This window comes from Bacillus rossius, chromosome 18 (assembly GCF_032445375.1).
Source record: "Bacillus rossius redtenbacheri isolate Brsri chromosome 18, Brsri_v3, whole genome shotgun sequence".
Classification (NCBI taxonomy): domain Eukaryota; kingdom Metazoa; phylum Arthropoda; class Insecta; order Phasmatodea; family Bacillidae; genus Bacillus; species Bacillus rossius.
This window is the reverse complement of record NC_086345.1, coordinates 25,270,667-25,289,926: the sequence shown is the minus strand read 5'-3', so window position 1 is coordinate 25,289,926 and position 19,260 is coordinate 25,270,667. Positions and strand designations below refer to the sequence as shown.

Below are 19,260 nucleotides of genomic sequence, written 5' to 3'. Positions count from 1 at the left end.
AGTGTTTTTTTTTTTATTTTCACACAAATATGATGCATCAATGATTCCAGAACCACAATGTTAACGCCTGGTTTAACACAAGACGTTTGTAACGTCTGAACTTTATAATTTTTTTTTAAAGTTATAAGCTTTGGATTAAGAAGAATTTTAGTACAGTCGTGAGATAATGTAACGTAAATTATTGTGAAGTTAGTTTGATTGTTGAGAGAAGGCACAAAGCATTTACTTCGTCATAAGTAGAGATACGGGTATTTCGCGAATTCATTTAGTCACAAGTTAGAATGAAAACATTCACACTCTGGCACTGTGTTCATCATTGCACCGCAGATACGCCGCTCTAGGAGAGATGTAAGCGAATCAGGTAGTGCCAATCAACAAGGATAACAATGTTTTCACTAAGAAATCAACCGAGAAAGCAAACACGGGTTGAGCACACCTATTACTTTGAATTCCATCCTGAGACCAGGCTTATCCGCGATATTTCGCGGTTCTCTAGCCATAAGATAAAGAAAAATAAAATTCGTAGCCACTGTGCAACACTGGATGGTCTCCCAGCATTTTCCGTCACCTTCGACCTGGCAACAATGTAACAAGTGAGGGTTTTTAAAGAGATAGAGCAAGGGGGAGAGGGTAGGTTTCTCGGAATCTGTAGCAGATGGCCAAGGTCACAAAAGGACATTCTTAGGGGGTGTTTTGGTGTTGGGACTCCCCCGGATACCATCATCCCCACCAACAACAACCACTCTTTTCTTCTCTCTCTCCCTCCCTCTTTCACGTCCTACGTTCTTGTCGTAAAGGGGTCGGCTAGTCTTCGGGATGTTCCGGAGGGGTGGAAGGGTTTGGTCGGTCAGGGTTGTTGAACTTTGTTCCCCCCCCCCCCCCTCCCCCGGTATACACTCCTTCCCTTGTCTCCCCCCAGAGGGGGTGCGTGTCTCGCAGCATTGTCCCGCGAATTATCCACGCTGGAAGACTTCGAAGCCCTTCGGACATGGAGTTGCTGTTGGCCGCAGCCTTCGTCTTCGTCTTCCCAGGTACACATCCGCGTCTTCTCCGAAACACCCGCACGCCGGTTCCATTCGAGGGCTTATATTGTGTTTTTTTGTTTTTGACGTGATGACGTCTTATAAATCGACGAACGCCGGGGCTGCACGCACGAAAGAAAAAAATTGTCACGTTCCGCACCTGAGCCCCGAGCGTGTCAAGAACCCGGGCCAACCACCCGTGCGAGAAAAAAAAATCTTCTTGATATCAAACAGGTTTTAAGGCGGGGCTTTTTTTAAAACTTAATTGTTCGTGATTTATTTTTTTAAACAAATTATTTAAATTAAATTTGCAAAAAAAACTGTAAATAATATTTTAAAATTAAAAAAAGTATGTAATTTTTTCATCAATGTTTTTTATGACGTTATCACGTAAAATTATCGTCCGATAAACCGACTTTACAGACAAACCACCTTTTTTTTCATTTTACAATAAACTCATTAATTTTTCATCAAATGATATATATATATATATATATAAAGAAATCGGCAAAGGTCCGTTCTACAATGGCACGTAAACGGGAGATATTATCTCCCGGGACATTTCACTGTTGTCGCCGTCTGCTGCTTCCACAAACGCACGGCAACGTTAACGAAAAATGGCAACCAGCGAGATTTTCATTTCGAGGTCTACGAAATATTTATTTAACAAAAAAATAAATATTATGCTTCGATATCATAACACGGGCAGAATTTACATATGTATATTATAAACAGCTCAGTAACAACAGAACACTAGGTATTCTTAACTTGAAACATTCCGTTTACGTGCTATTGTATAACGGGCCTAACATCATACTGCGTTGTATACAGTTTTAAATTAATAGTTTGCGCGTAGCCTTTGTTGCGTATTACTTTTTTTTCATTTATCAGTAAAAAAAATGGTTTGCCCTCGATTTTAGTATTTCAGGGTGATAGAATATACAAATATTTATAAAAAAAGTAATACATTTTAAAGGTTAAAAAAACGATTAATTTAAAATTTTCACACCACGATTATATGTTCTTATTTCACGCTAGGGGAAAATAAAAATCGGCCTTTTAATTTTCTAATAATTGAATACGTATTACATTTATGAAACACTTTATAAACAATCAACAATATTTATATATTAAATTAATGGGGGAAAAACACAAAACTATTAAAACAAAACTTTATGAATTTACCTCAAGTATTACACATGGATAGTCATATCGATAAGCACTTACGTAACACAAAAATAGCGCACTGGCTGGAAGACGAACATAAACTTCATCCAATTCCGTTGTTTATTTTAGCTTTCGAAAATTTACTATATTGTGTTGTTGGTGATGTGTAACTATAAAGAAGAAATAAGTATGAACAAAATAAAATCCATTATACATTTTAGTACACGAGTTACATATTTAAATGCCGAAAATAACACATATACATAGGCGTGCGCACTGTAGGTGCCACAGGTGCCTTGGCACCACCATTAGGGTTAACGTTATTTTATTTCTTACACGCGGAAATAATACATACTTACAAAAAACCGTATTATTATTAGCCAAAAAAAATGTTTTCCAATCGTGTCGAGTTACAGATATGTGCTCATAACACTATCAGTATATCAATTATCAATCGAACCAACTATACACACGGAAACAAGCCAGGTGCAATTACTTGTATTGTACACGCGGGCCGCGGCTACGAAACTTCTGAAATGTAAATACTTCTCCTAGTTCTCCTCGAATTACATAGAATGCGCGCTCGGTGTCCACTGTTCACTCCACTCGGCAGGCGCACGGAATAATAGCCGCCGTCCGCCAGGTAGCACTACTGTGTAGTGTTTACTCTTAAGGTGGGTTTACGATTGAAAATTAAGAATTAAGACTTAGTCGTGTACTTACCATATGACTATGTAAACTAGTGGAATGGTTTATGATTGTCGTGTGTGAATTTTGACGGTCGTGTGTGAACCATATCATCACTTAAGACTTAACAGAAATGGTTATATTTTATATTTTTCTTTAAGACTTAATGGAAGCGACCAATCACAACAAACCGGAACCTTTCAGCCGGAAGTTTATGTCTTGGTATTGTACCGAGCGAGGCAGTATTTTTTGTTAGAATTCGTATATTTGTAATTTGTAATCATCATCGATTTCGAAAAATAGATATCCCATTTGTCAATAACCTATTTCAAACCTGCTTCTCCATTTCGAACATGCCGACCATGTGGTTTGTGCTGTGATTGGTTGGAATTAACGACTTCTATGCCAATCATAGCCTAAACTGGAAAATGTAGTTTTGACTTAATCGTGTGCTCGATGTTAAGTTATAATTCTTAAGGAAATCAATCGTAAACCCAGCTTTACTGTTTACTCATCAGTTTACTGTTCTAATGAGTACACGAGTACAGCCTGTGTTTGTTACGTGGATCACTCATTAATTAATTATCATTTTATTTTCACTAGTTGACAGTTGTTATGGTTCGTTAATTACTTTATATATTTGTCTGTATGATGTATAAATGGGTGATTAAAATTAAAAAGCCCGATCCTGAAAAGGATTCCAGTTCCAGATCGGAGGGTACGGATGTTCAGCCTGAAAATAGTAGGTTATTTTTCCTATATTTAATCATTTAAACATATTTAACGCGATAAACTGTGTACTGACTGAAGTAGGTGTTCTGTGGAAAGATGTAGTTTGTGTGTGTTTTGATGGGGCGTCGGCAATGGCAGGTGAATTTACCGGCGTACAGGCAAGATGCAAAGAGGTCAATTCATCGATAATGTATGTGCATTGTTATGCACATTGTCTGAACCTTGCCTTAGTAAGCGCCTGCACTAGTCACAAGGAAAATACAATCATATTTGATTTCTGTGGAATAGTCCAGATAATTTTCAGCTATATTGAAGGTAGTCCTATGAAAATATTGTAAAAGAAACTACTATCAAAATCAGGACTCTCTAATTCCTTTCAGATACTCGTTGTGCGTACCGTTCAGAAGCTGTGTCTGTTATTCATGGATGAATCGCCCTTTAGTAATACAGAGTAGGGCCTAATATGTTCAGCAGATTTCCCTAGGGTTTTTTATTTTTGTTCTGGACTTGTAAACTTGTTTTCAAAAGAAATTTTGAACAATATTGTACCTAAACATATACTACTACTTAAAATACATTATACTAATCGGATAGGCTTACTCGATTAATCATATGCAGTGGCCGACAAAACATTTTTATTGTATTCCAAAAGTTAAAACTTTTGCCCACTCTTATTTGTGTATTTTTATTATTTTAATATTTTACATATTTGAGGTATGTTACAAAAACTCCCTTGATTTCTTGATTTTAAAACTTAACATTTGAGAATGTTTTTTCTAGCATTTATTTGGCGTCTTCAGAAAACATGTAAGTACGGTTTTTCAAAGCCACCAGCATGAATTCCGTGCAAACAATTTGTGCAATTTACTTTATGGCTCAACAAAGCTTAAAACTGTAAATAGTTTAGTAGTTTTCCTGGCGATTATAATGTTCAAAGCCATATTTTGTCATAAAAAATGTTAAAATTTTACATCTGTGTATTTAATGTTTTTGTTCGGAAACACCTTAAATAGCACAATTTTGCGCTTTCAAATCCAAATTTTTCCGGGGGAGGACCCCCGGACCCCCCGCATTAGGCTCGGGTCCGGGAATGATAGGGCTGTTGTGTAATCTGGCACCACCAATACTGAAGTCCTGCGCACGCCTATGCACATATATGTATTTAATGTTATGAAATACGTGAAACACACAGTCGAGTTTGTATGAATGACCTAAAGTCACGTGTTTTTTTAAACCGGCATTTAATTTAGACAACTTAAAAAAAAAGAAACAATTATTCCTGCCGTTTCTGTGTAGGCACAAATGAGGCATGTCGGATCAATTAAGGATTAAAATAATCTTAAAAAAAAAATTTCTCTCTGTTCTTGTATAGCTAAAGTTGCTTCGCTTTCTCCATGGATATTCCCCTGGCTAATTACCTGGCGGATAGAACCAAACTGATATCATAACCCGCACGCACTGAAAACACCATTTCAGTATAAAAATTTCCGAGAAAAAAAAGTTAAGATAAAAAAATCCAAACTAAACAAGACTAGTTCCGTTTGTCCGACATGCTGATTCAGTTTTTTTTATGTAAAATTGTTTATGTTAATATTTTTATTTATTTATTTTTAATTTGTTCCGTGGCAAAAAGTGCAAAACTGCAATTGGCAAGTGTCCAAAAAAAAACTGCATTAGTTCAGATGGAACAGATGGAACACATCTGAGCTAATTAAGTTTTTTTTTTTGGGCACTTGCCAATTACAGTTTTGTACTATTTGTCATAGAACAAATTATGAAAAAAAAAAAATATATATATATATATGAACATATATTTTTTTTTTCCAGAAAACAAGACTGAATCAGCTGATGTCTGACAAACGGAACCAGTCTTTGTTTAGTTTGTATTTTTTTTATCTTCACCTTTTTTTTTCTTCGGAAATTTACCACGATAAACAGTGCAAAACCGAAAATGGCGTGTGTCCAAAACAAAAAAAAACTGCATTAAATCAAAATCCCTAATATCGCATGAATCATTTTAATGAACATCTGAGCTGTTTCTGTGGCGAATTCATTTTTCGAACGCGAATCATGTTTGGTGGTAGCCCCGTGGTGGTTTTCGGTGAAGTTATTATGGAAAAGGTTTTTGTGGCTGGCTGGTCGGCGGAGGGGGGGGGGGGGGGGGGGGTGTAACTCGAGTGAAAATTGGTAATTGGCGACGAAGAGTTGACAGCGCCGACGAGCTAGAGGAAGGAAAACAGGAAGCGGGTGGAACCGAAAAGGGGGGAAAAAAAAAAGTCAGTGTGACCAACCCTCTTTCGATACACATCGTGAGAATGTTCTTGTCGGGCGGTTCTCACTACCTGGACGACGTTTGTTGTGGAAGGGTTGGTTGGTTTGTTTACCCCATTCGTGCCTTGAGAAGAAGTGTCGTCGGGCAGTCTTTGCGTGCGACACGGATGAAGGTCTTAACGTTTGGAAACTGAAACAAAGGTGTTTGTGCGAGTCATGTGGCGCTATCCGTTGGGCGGGGCCTATAACCAAAATTATTTGACAGCCTCTTTGCGGGAGAAAAAAAAAATTGGTTGTCTGTAAAGTCGGTTTACGGACGATAGTTTAACGTGACGTCATAACAAAACATTGATGAAATGATTGCATACTTTTATGAATAAAATTGAATCATTTTTTATTGAATTATCACTATTTTGTATGGATACAAAGAAGGAGTGAAATGAAATCTACAATTTAATTGATAAATTTACTTTTATTTGCACTCATTAATTCAAATTATGTTTATTACTTTAACGAAGAGATTATTTTAACTCTAACTTTTATATATATTTGCTATTTAACTTCTTCCAATCTGTGTTATTCTGTTAAGGATAGAACGATGATAGGAAAAGGTGGAAACGAATGGGAGTGTTTTAACCCGCCAGTGCACGGGTTAAAAAAAGTTACATAATTGAACGGGTTGGGTCTCTCAGACCCATATATATATATGCTGAAAAAAAAGTTATTATTTTGACTATGTCTTTTATTATTTGTTATGGTAATTGCTATACAATCGACGTTCAATATACGCAAGCATACACTTTTAAAAAATTGAGTACAAATTTTCAGATATTTTTTTTGTAAAAGACTACATTATTTTGCAGAATATTTCACTAAAGCATAAAAAACATAAATGTTCAATTACAATTGACTTGAAACTTCTGTCACACCTTTATGGGAGAAGCAATAACTATCTAAACTTCACACAGGATCATTACAGTCATTACATAAACCCATTTTACTCTAAAAAGATATATCAATTTTTTATGAACTGCGGACATGAGTAGTGAGATTTCCTGTCTTTACCGTTCACAGTTCGTCCCATTTATCTAATTTATTTGATTCAATATTCCTCCATCCAACCTGTATAATACCTTTGTAGCAATACAAAATTTTTGAAAAAAAAAAAAAAAAAAAAAAAAAAAAAAAAAAAAAAAAAACACACACTCACACACACACACTAATACACACAATTTTCTTGCACTCTTGTTTGCTCAATTCCTAGCCATTATTTTACAAATCACTATAATATTTTACACAAAACCTATTATGGAATAAAAAATACAAAATTACTGTTGATATGAAAGTTTTGCCATGACTTTTCATGTAAACTTCACATGTCATTTTTACAGTCACTGCACATGATGGCACTGTGCTCTAATCACAGATATTTTCTGCACTTGCAACACGAGTAGTGAGTTTTTCTGTCTTTACAGTAAGCACATCTTCCTCTCTTGTTTCCATCACTTGTTTGCTATTCTTCTTCTGGCAACCCAGATATTTTTTTTGCAGCATTGTGAATGCTTTTAGGAAGAAATTTACACATGGCTCTTTCTTTGATGTGCTCCTCCGTAAGGTTGAACATCAGTTTTCTCAGAAAAGTTCTTCTGTTTTTTTCCATCTTGGGATGTAGGATCATTTGCTCGATAAAACAAATAAGCATTGACACCTGCAATATTGAGCATTGCGTAAAAAATTACCATTGTCCATCTACTAGTGTTTCGAGCCACATTATAGAATGCAATCCTCTCATCGACACAATCCACACCACCTTTGGTTGAATTATAAAATGTGATGATCTCTGGCTTTTTTTGTTCTCCTGTGCTCGCATCATTTTTATCATCGGCATGCATAGACGACAACAACAATACAGATTTTCCTCGTTTTGGAACATAAGAAACGAGAGTCATGTTTTCTTGAAAGCCGAATACACTGCTGTGAGGTTCCCGTTTTGCAGCTGTAATAAAATGTGGTGGCAGCTCCTTCTTATTTTTTCTGACAGTTCCAACAAGTTATGTTGTGTTCATTCTTCGTTTTTGCAACAATATCGTATGATGTGAACCAGTTATCTATCGTCAAATTACGCCCACTTCCAGAAACAGGTAAGCACATTCTTTCATCAATATCACTCGGTTTGAAGCTCACATCTTGATATGGCCCTGCAGGTTGCTTACCACAATATATTTCAAGATTGTATGTATAATACATTTTAGCATCAACCAGTGCAAAAACTTTTATACCATATTTCCCCGGTTTCGACGGAATATACATTCTAAAACCACATCGTCCTCTGAAAGAAAGAAGCATTTCATCCAATGTCATAAACTCACCCATGGAATAGTATTTTTTACAGTTTCCATTGAATGCTTCAAAAATTTCCCTCACTGCTGCCAGTTTGTCACTCTCTCTCTCTCCTCTGCTGCCTGGTTTCGATATCATCAAAGCGAATAAATTTCAGAAGAAATCGGAAGCGTCTGAAAGCCATGGTTGCTGGAAACCGCTCCGTTCCTAAACCATCAGTAGACCAAAAGTCTTGGATATTCATTCTTCTAACATGCAGGAAATCCATTCCGTAGAGTAGTCCAAGGAGAGATTTTATTTCTGTCAGTGATGTTGGTTTACAGTCACTAGGATCTTTATAACCAGAAGAAATTTTTAAAATGTATTTGTTTGTGAACACAACAATTTTTTCAATCATATTGTTGTCAAAAAACAAACTCCAGCATCCACTAACACTTTTTTCTTTTTTTTCTAGCCTTGTAACACCTGGAAGTTTTTTTTACAATATTGTGACTTCTAGTACGAACACTTTGCATTGGTCTACTTTTTCCCCACTTTGTCTTCCTGTCTTTCCCTAAAAAGTAATTGTTCTCAGTGTTATTTGATTGTATTTTTCCTTCATCTGAATCATTTTCTGAAGAACTATTATGGTCCCTGCTAACTGCATAATCTTGATCGGCATCAGTGTCTGTACAGTCAGAAATATCATCATCGGACAATGTTTCTTCTAGAAGTGCCATAACTTGTTCCACATCGCGTGGATTACTCAAATTGTACAACTGTTTCCTACGGGACCTAGAAGAGAAAATCATCACCATATATAGACTAAACCTATACCTATTTTAATACACATGTATTTAATTTCAAAGGCTGTGTGGAGAAGCAAAAAAAATAAAAAACAGTCAAAGAAAACATTAAAAAAAGCTTACATAATTGTACGGGTTGGGTCCCACAGACCCAACAGTCGATAAAATGCACAGTACTTCGGAAACTATAACTGCCACTCTGCTGCAAGTCCACAGAGATACTAAACAGGTTTGGATAGGAAGCTATTAGGTTGCACAAGTAAACAGCTTTTGCCATCTCTTGGCGATTCGAAGAATTACATGCTGCTGGGTCTCACAGACCCAACCCGTGCACTGGCGGGTTAAGTATAAAAAACGCAAAAATAATAGCTGTGGTTTATGAAGCACGTGAAGACGTCACCAATCTTACAATTGTAAAATATTTAAATAAAACATTCATTCGTCGGGTTTCTTTCGTCACCAATTCACGTTAATCATGGAAAAACTTTTTAATGCACAAAATTTTAATAAACGAATGGTATTGTATTATTTTCACTCACTGTGTGAAATTTTAACCATTTAAAACAAGACGTATGTGATAAAACAATATCGTAGCATTCTGTATACTTAACGTCTGCGTCTTTTTAAAAGTTTCAGAAACGTTTTAATATTGAAAGTGAAAACGTAAGCCCAAACACAAAAACGTTCCATTGCGTTATTGCAATCAAAGATAATTTCATTGGTTAAAATAATGGAACGGATGCAGTAACTCAGGATTCAGACGAGGTTTTAAAAACTTGTAACTATAACGTAACACGAGCCATCTGTCCTGATTCGTGCCAAGAGCCCATTTACTCGCAAAAAAAAAAATCCGCCGTAAAAACGACAGGTGGCAGCCCTGGACGATGAATTTACACCTGTCGCCGCCGCCAAAAAAAAAAAAAGAGAGACCAGGTACGCGTGCCAACTATCATCCCATTGTGCGCTGTTCAAGGTCAAGCCAAACTTTCTGTGCCGGCCTTCGGGAAAAAAAAAAAAAAAAAAAAACACGCCCCGCGCTTTTACGAAAACGCGACAGTAAAAAGAAAATTGGCTCATATTTGCTGTCTCCCATGATTTTTTTTTCGCGTCGGGGCTTCTGCGACCAAAACCGCCAAGTGGTGCGACTGGGAAACGGGAAACGACAGCCATTTTGGCGACGATTTCGAGACGTCCTGTCTACCAACTTGCGAACACGCCATTTCCCCTTACGCCAGCTGCAAGTGAAGATCGTTTGTCCAGGGTTGGCGCAGACGGTCACAGGGGTGTATGTATTTGTCACTTGAAAACAACAATGGCGGTACTCCCAAGGGAAGCCTTCATTTCACAGACGAGAGAGCCACACCCGAAGTTCCCCGAAGTTCATGCTCGCTTTTTTTTCATTCCTATCTCATTGTATAAACCGGCGTGGCATTAAATTTTGCGGTTGATTAGGATAGGTTAGCTACATTATAAATACTGTAAAATCATTTTATGGTTGCTTAGCAAATAACTTTTTAATATGTAGCTATCCAGGGCTAGGAAACCGTTTACATGATTTCACAGTATCTTTAATGTAGCTATCCTAACCAAATCAACCGTCCACCATGTTTTAAAGTATTTATAATGTAGCTAACCTAACCTAATCGACCATTAGTTATCATGAGTTACAATGAACAAAAAAAAACCGAAGATGCACGATCGGACGTTTGGCTCTCTCGTCTGTGACAAGAAGGCTTCCCATACTCCCAAGACGTTCCGGTTTAGGTAGCGAATCAAATCGGCAACAGTTTTAAATAAACTGCCCCCCTGCGCGAGGCTAGAGAAACTGGTCGCAACGCATTCTAGTGGACTTTTTCTTTTTAAAACCATCGATACAATTGTTACGGCAAAAATCATGGAGATGGCAGCACGGTCGCACAAATTAAATGTTATAATTTTTTCAAGCATTATTTAAGTTGCGATTATTTCTTGTTATGACCATTAAAGAGTAGTACAGAGAATGTATTCCAGGATAATTTCGCTTTCATAAAGTTACATTTGGCACACAAACACGTTTGTTGATGACAAAAATTTACTACATACGAGTTAATGCGCGCCAGACGCGGGTTTGCCATCTGGCTCTGCGCTTGCGCGGAATTTGGTCAATAAATCGGCAACGGATAGGACACAGAAACCTGTAAACCTGTTACCTAAAAATAAGGGACTGGTCGTTGACCTATCGAGCACTAAGAATACGGTTAGGGTATTATAGGTGTAACATATTCAACACATGAACACTTATTTTTTTTGACGTGAATACGTCTATAAAATTGCTTCCATAGTGGGAGGCAATTTAAAAAACGAATGATAACAAAATTGGGGGGGATACAGTTTTGGTATTGCAGCTACGTACCTATCATCTCCATCCGAAATTAAATCACACCACTGGATAGCTAAAGGATCAAAGAATTCGTTACGCTAAGTGAGGACTGCGACGCATCCCTCGCGGGGAAAGGGGGGGGGGGAAGCACCGCCATTTTGTCATTTTTTCTGCGTTTCGAGATTTTCCATTTAGTGTATAACTTTTGACTCGGAGAAGCTGAGACGTTCGTTTGGGTTTTCAATCGTTAGCTCTCGTCAAAATCCATCGATGGCACATATAAAAAAAAGTTTAGTATAAGATTATTTTTTTATATCTTTCCATGACGCAGCCACATTTCATTCCTCGTCATTGCTGGCGCATGTTCGTGCGCGTTGGAAGCAGTTGGACGGAGGGGTGATTGTCACGTGTGTGTGTGTGTGTGTTGTCAGTGGGTGATTGTGTGTGTGTTGTGACAGGGGGTGATTGTGTGTTGTGTTGTGTCAGGGGGTGATTGTGTGTTGTGTTGTGTCAGGGGGTGATTGTGTGTTGTGTTGTGTCAGGGGGTGATTGTGTGTTGTGTTGTGTCAGGGGGTGATTGTGTTTTGCGTTGTCGGGACAGAGCGGCCGGCGGTGAAGAGCCGCCATGACGAGGACAGTCGCTACCCGCGGCCGCCCACGCCGGACAGCGCGCGCTCCGGGTCTCCGTCCAGCCCCCGGCGGGAGGCGGGCTGCGCCGCCCCCGGCCCGCCCCCGGCGCAGCAGCAGCAGCAGCCGCCGCCGAGACGCTTCATCTCGTCCATCCTGGGCGGCGATGTGCCCTACCACCCGGGCACCCGCTCCTTGCAGGTATGTCCGCACACCTTAAGTAGCTTGGCTTCTGGGTTGTAGCCGCGTGCTCGGGGAATAATTCCACCTACGTTTTTCGTGTCGACGTTGCAGTCGTCATCACCAGGGAGCAAGTTACCCAATGTACCTGATGATGGCGACTGAAATGTCGAACCGAAAACGTCGGTGGAATTATTCGCCCCAAGGACGTGGCTACAATCCAGAAGCCAATGCGACTTCATGTTTTAGAATATCCAACGTTAAAAAATATATATATGTCATTTAAACCTGTTTCTTCAATGCCAATGTTTTGGGCATCCACATAATCATGCAGACGTAGTCATCGTCTGAGTAGAGTACAGTCTCGTCGTTTGCTACCAAGTACGTCACTGCAGTGGTGTAGGCTTGATGGTGTGATCTCGCCCGGGTGTGTGTGTGCAGGTGCCGACGAGGGCCGAGCGCAAGGAGTACCTGCCCGCGGTGACGCCGCCCCCGACGCAGCAGCCGCCGCCTCCTTCTCCGCCCCCGCAGGCCGCCCCCGAGTCCCCGCAGGCGGTGCGCTGCCAGCAGGTGTCGGTGATCCAGCGCACGCCCCTGCCGCCGGCGGCGGCTACCCAGCCCGGGGTCTCGCAGGACGAGCAGGACTCGGAGGACTCGGACGGGGACGACGACGAGGCGGGGGCGGAGCCCATGGTGGTGCAGGAGCCGGAGCAGGAAGCGCCCATCGACTACCACGTGCCCAAGAAGCGGTCCTCGTCCGAGGAGCGGCGCGACCCTGGGGACGAGAAGACGCGCGCGCTGAGGCGCATCAGCAGCCTGAGGATCGTGCAGCGGGAGACGGGTCTTCCGCCGCCGCCGCAGCTGGGCAGGCTGCTCTGGAGGCAGATCCTCAGCGGCGGGGGCGGCGGCAAGCCCAGGTCCGCGGCGGCGGGTCACGGGCACAGCGGCAGCCGCGGCGGGGGCGGCGGGAACAGCGGCGGCGGCGGCGGAAGCAACAACACCTCCGGGCACTCGTCCATGTCCTACAGCGGCGGCTCCGGCGGCTCCGGAGGTTCCGGCGTCGGTGGTGGCGGGTCGATGAACCCCGGGGGCGGCGGCGGAGGTGGGTCGATGAACCCCGGGGGCGGCGGCGGCGGGTCCGGCAACAACAACAACAACTACGGGCCCAGCAGCCCCCCGACGGGCTCCCTGCCGCCGTTCTACGAGACCTTGAAGAACGGCGGGGTTCTGGCGGGCTTCGGCAACGGCCTCCAGCAGTACGCGCACTCCAACGGCGGGTCGAGCAACTACGGGATGCTGTCCATGGACTGCGACACGGGGCAGGACGCGGGCGGGCTCGGGTACGCCGGGGGCGGGAGCAGAGGAGTAGTAGGCGGAGGAGACACCAAGTACTCGATGCTGCAGAACATGTGCGCGTCGTACGGCCTGGTCGTCAAGGAGGACGTGGACGACATGTCGGAGTACGCGTCGTCGCGGGACGCCCTGCCGCCGATACACCTCCTCGGGGGCGGCGCAGCCGCCGCCGGAGGCGGTAGCATCGGCGTCACGGCGGCGGCTCTGCTGGGGGCCGGCGGCTACCAGTACGACGTCAGCGACTCGATGATGGCCGACCTGGTGGCCGCCGGCTCCGTGGTCGACCCGCTACAGTTCACCGCCACCTTCACGCTGTCCGGCGCCTCGGACCACAACGCGCTGCTGGAGAGCCTCACCGACGACCTGTTCCTGCAGAGGATGTCCCCCGACGGAGACCTCAGCGACGCCAACAACAACAACAACAACACGGACGCGGAGAGCGCCATCTTGGGCGTGTCGTCGTCCGAGGGGCACGGCAGCGCCGTGACGACCCCCAGCCCGGGACTCCAGCAGCAAAGGGGGGGTCTGCCCCCGCCGGTGGAGCCCTCGGTGGACCCCTTCCCGGAGCACTGCCAGAGCGCGGCGGCCCAGCTGTCCAGGGGCTTCGACCCCCAGCAGGGGTACCCCTCGTCGTCTACTGCCGCGCAGATGTTCCAGGAGGGCTCCCCGTCCTACAACCTCCCGAAGGAGCGGCCAGAGCTGGCGCTGCACATCTCCTCTCCTTCCCCCTGCTCCGACCACGACTCCCGCCAGCACCAGCACCACCACATGCAGCAGCTGCAGGTGCAGGTGCAGATGAACCACCACCACCACCAACACCACAACCCTCACCACCAGCAGCTGCTGTCCCCTGGGCTGTCCTTCGCGGGGAGCGGGCTGGACCTCGACTCGCCCACGGCCATGTCGCTGCCCAGCCCGGGAGCCGCCAGCTGCAGCCTGGACGGGAACGGGTCCATGTCCCCGCCGGGAAGCATCAGCGGCCGGAGGGATTCCGGGGACATCAGCAACATACCCTCGCTGCAGGTCCGAGTCAACATCCTCCAGCAGAGGGTGAGTCCTTCTTACACCCCCGAGCTGTCTTCTGCCCAAAAACAAACACCTCAGCACTCGGTATAGCTAGTTACTGGAAAAATACGCAGGTTCAATGACCTGCATAATCTGCGTACACTCGGTCAAATGCCAACCACTCATTGGCTGCTGTCTAGTTAGTAGAGACTGGAAAAATTCGCGCTTTCGATGATATGGACTCCACAACCCTCTACATACTCAAACAAATGCCACTTGCTCATTGAGTCAATGACTCGTGACACCTGTCAACTGGGACGCTTGCGATTCGATACTTTTTTTGGTTGAAGGTTTCCCATTGGCTGAAAGTCCTTCAGATAAACTGTAAGCCAATCACAGAAGCAATATAAACGTACAGTTTTTTTGGATTCTAGCATATCGTGAAATGAACCCGCAAATTTTTCCGGTCTCTACTAGTGAGGCGTCCCAACGTAGCAGCCTGTGATTCGATAAAGCTTTGGTTGGGTGTTTCTCAACGGCCCAGCGTCATCCAGGTGAGTTGTGAGCCAATAGCAGGGGCAGCACTGAGGTATAACTATTTGTATTTTAGCCTATTGCGAAATGAATTCGCGAGTTTTTCCAGTCTCTAGGTATAGCCACATTCTGTGGCAGTAATTACGTGTGCGCGATGGAACAATATGGTGTTGCCATATTTGGCGAATTGGCGTTTAACCAAAGTTCACAAAGATAATAGGAAACGGTTAAAATATTAACTGTTTGATTACTAACAAGCATTTAAATTCCTTGTCGTAAATCAGGTTCAAAGCTATGGTTAAGTAATTTTTTTTCCCAATTTTTTTTTTTTTTTTTTAGTTTGCTTTTCTACTGAATTGTTTCTTTATGTAGTTAAAAATTTTGGTCTGCCAATCGAATTATTCAATAGTCGAAGTAGCTACTCCGGCAGCGAATTCTAGCTCGGAATTATTTTAAATAAGTCTCGTCTTTTTTTTATTACTTTAGTAAGTGTATTAACAACATGAGAACACATGAATTTGCTCGTTACCGAGGTAAGATGTTACACATCATTGGCGATTACTGAAAGATTTGCTTTCATTTTTTTTATATACTGGCATATACATATACTTCACCTATCATGTCAGATTCTTTTGGTTAACATTTCCGAACACTCTGTGTGAGCATGCAGTTACCGTGCTCAACTGTAAAGTAGCAAGGAATGCCGAAATTGGCCAAGTTTTTGTTTAGGAACTTGTGTCCGGGAAAAACTTAAATTGTACGTCCTAACCAGCAACTGGCTGAAACAGAGAATTTCTTTGATGCCGGAATTGATAGTTGATGGAGTGTACGGCTAACTATGATCTATGAACGTCCTTCAGCGCCCGGCTCGTTGCTCTGCTGTGCTGCAATAGCGCATCCTATCAGTGTGTTTGTGCTTATGACTCTTTACAGGGTCACGGGGAGAGGTTTGGGTCTGTGCAAGGAAGAGTTTTGGGTATGTGCAAGGTAGAGGTTTGAGTCTGTGCAAGACAGAGGTTTGAGTCTATGCAAGGAATATATTTGGCTCTATGCAAGGAAGAGGTTTGGGTCCATGCGAGAAAGAGGTTTGAGTCTGTGCAAGTAAGAGGTTTGGGTCTATGCAAGGAAGATGTTTGGGTCTATGCAAGAAAGAGGTTTGGGTCTGTGCAAACTAGAGGTTTGGGTCCGTGCAAGGAAGAGGTTTGAGTCCATGTGAGAAAGAGGTTTGAGTCTGTGCAAGTAAGAGGTTTGGGTCTGTGCCAGGAAGAGGTTTGGGTCCGTGCAAGAAAGATGTTTGGGTCCATGCAAGGAAGAGGTTTGGGTCTGTGCAAGGAAGAGGTTTGGGTCTATGCAAGGTAGAGGTTTGGGTCTGTGCCAAGGAAGAGGTTTGGATCTATGCAAGGAAGAGGTTTGTGTCCGTGCCAAGGAACAAGGGACTGTTGTTGACGCGGGCGTCGTGGTCGTGGTTGTTCGCAGCTGGGGCTGCCAGGCGACGTGGCGCTCGAGTTTGTGAACGGCGGCCACGGCATCAAGAACCCCCTGGCGAACCACGACGTGGCGCCGCCCAGCCACCGGCCGCACCGCAACAGCGGCGGCGACGACAAGGCCTCGGTGGCGGCGGCGGCGGCGGTCGCCGCCCCCACCCAGCAGGCGCACGTACACCCGGAGGACCCCAGCCGGTTCGTCTGCCACGTGTGCTCCAAGAGCTTCGGCCTGCAGCGGCTGCTCAACAGGCACATGAAGTGCCACAGCGACGTCAAGCGCTACCTCTGCACCTTCTGCGGCAAGGGCTTCAACGACACCTTCGACCTCAAGCGGCACACCCGCACGCACACAGGTACGTCGACCGGTGTCTCCCCGCCGAACCTCTGTCGCGGTCCTCGGTCTCTGGACGTAGACGGGCCTCCAACCAGTGGCGTAGCCAGGATTTGTGTATGGGGGGTGTTAAGAAGCATCCCCCCCCCCCCCCGTATTAAAGCGGGGGAGTCTGGGGGTCCTCCCCCGGGAAAATTTGGATTTTAAGGTGTAAAATATTGCTATTTTAGAAGTATTCGGTACTTAAATTTAAATATTGTAATGGTAGAAATTTTATTAATTTTTAATATGAAATTTGTTTGAGTGATGAATAAGAAATTTTATTAAAGATTTGGTGCTAGGGGGGGGGGGGGGGGGGTTGAACCCCTAACACCCCCCCACCCCCCCCCCCTCCCGGCTACACCCCTGCCTCCAACACCTCTCCTGTTTCGCGCACATGCGCCCGGGGGGGGGAGGGGGGGGGGCACAAAAAAAAATTTACTTACTGCCAGGTTTTTGGTACTTTTGTCCAAGTCTTTTCTCGCTTTTAATCGTGGAGTCCTTTCATCATAGCATGCATTATAGTTTTAAATTTTCGCGCTGACAATCGAATGATTCGATAAGTTGATGCAGTTTGCTTCGGCAGCGAATCCTAGCGGCGGGTGCGTAAACTTAACTTGTGATTTGCGCCCAGAAACGTAGTTGAAAGTACAATTTGCGTGTATTTTATCTTACGCGTTGTATTATTTCAAAGAATTTTAAGTAAAATTTTTTTGTTTCCTGTTGGAAGGCTCACTCACAATACACCCCCCCCCCCCCCCCTCAATTTCACATTCTCAATTACATTTAAGAGTGTTTTTAGATATGTATTAAAATGCTTAAGGGCCCTTAAATTTTACTGTGGATTCTGTAACACTCCTTAATTACGTGGGTTTTTTTTCTTTTGGTTTGTGCCACGCAAGCAAGAACTTTGCGAGATTTTTCACGATATGTTGTTAGTGCATCACTGACTTCAAGCTTAGAGAATTGTTGTTGGGCTAGACGGCAGGCATGCTCGGCCTGACGTTCGATGGGACGACTCAACCGCAACAATGCCTTGTTCTGACCGCAGGAGTTCGCCCGTACAAGTGCAACCTGTGTGAGAAGTCCTTCACACAGCGCTGCTCGCTGGAGTCCCACTGCCTCAAGGTCCACGGCGTGCAGCATCAGTACGCCTACAAGGAGCGCAGGACAAAGGTACGCATCTTTCGAACCCGCCGGGGATCTGCGGGTATTCGAGGGGGAAAAAAACACCTAAAATTCCGTGGATTTCGACGTTCCATTCTGCATTCATAAGAAAAAATTTTCACTATCGATCATTACTAGAGATGGATCATATGGTGAATTTCAATAAAACTTAAATGAGGACGACATGTGAGGTTGAAATGTGTTTCGATAAATTGATAAAACATTAAAAAAAAAAAAAAAATATTGTTTCTGTTGGACAGGGAAAATCCGTATTGACTAACATAACACGTGGGTACCTGTTGGGCAGGAAATCTGTCTTGGCTAACATAACATTTGGTCAGCGATATATCTGTTGCTAATGGTATCAAAGTGAAAACGAGCAGGAATAATGTTTTCCATAAATTTCCAATTGTCTGGATCAGTGGTTCTAATTTCTAATTATTGTTGAAGTTGGGGAGAATTAAATATCCTAGAAATAATTTTGAGTTAAAGTAATTTATTAATAATTTTTATTTAAATTTTCTGGTTTTTATATTTAATATCTAATCAAATAATATTCAAAATTAAAAATGACACTATTTTATGCATTTAATCATTCAACAAAATAACTTTCAAAACTTGGTTTAAGAAAAAATGAAATGCCAGTTTTTTTTTACATTTCCTTTGTTTTACACTTTTTTTTATATAGTTGCATGTATATTTCATTTTTTTTATTTGCTGTAGTTTGGATCAATATGTCTGCACTCATGAAAAGTGTAAAAAAAAAAAAAATTAAAATTAGATTTTGAAAAATATATGATATTCACGAATATTGTAATGTTCTATTCTTTCAAATAAAATGAAAACGGTACCGTAAAACAGGGTTGCTGTTGGATCACAGGGGTGAATAAGATAAAAAAGTTTCTTAACGTTGTTCTAACAGTTCTGACGATAGTTTATTCACACCCTCTGGTCCACTGTTCTCCCCAAGTTTCCGCGGGAATCGCGGAAACCTAGTAGTTGGTTCGGTGTGTGCAGTGGCGTAACCAGGATTTGTGTATTGGTGGGGGGGGTTTACGAAGCATGCCCCCCCCCCCCCCCCCCCCCCACCGTATTAAAGCAGGGGGTCATTTGGATTTTAAGGTGTAAAATAGTGCTATTTTAGCAGTTTTCAGTACTTAAATTTAAATATTGTGAT

At 43.0% G+C, this 19,260-nt stretch overlaps 1 protein-coding gene across 1 annotated transcript in view; it reads left to right on the top strand.

Annotated features, from left to right (window-relative positions):
* LOC134541240 (transcriptional regulator ovo) overlaps positions 1–19,260 on the top strand; it is a 65,232-nt gene that overhangs the window by 41,140 nt on the left and 4,832 nt on the right. The window contains exons 2-5 of the mRNA XM_063384510.1: positions 11,965–12,191; positions 12,612–14,573; positions 16,539–16,899; positions 17,968–18,092. Coding sequence (XP_063240580.1) covers positions 11,965–12,191; positions 12,612–14,573; positions 16,539–16,899; positions 17,968–18,092 — 2,675 coding nt within the window. The remainder of the gene's footprint in view (positions 1–11,964; positions 12,192–12,611; positions 14,574–16,538; positions 16,900–17,967; positions 18,093–19,260) is intronic.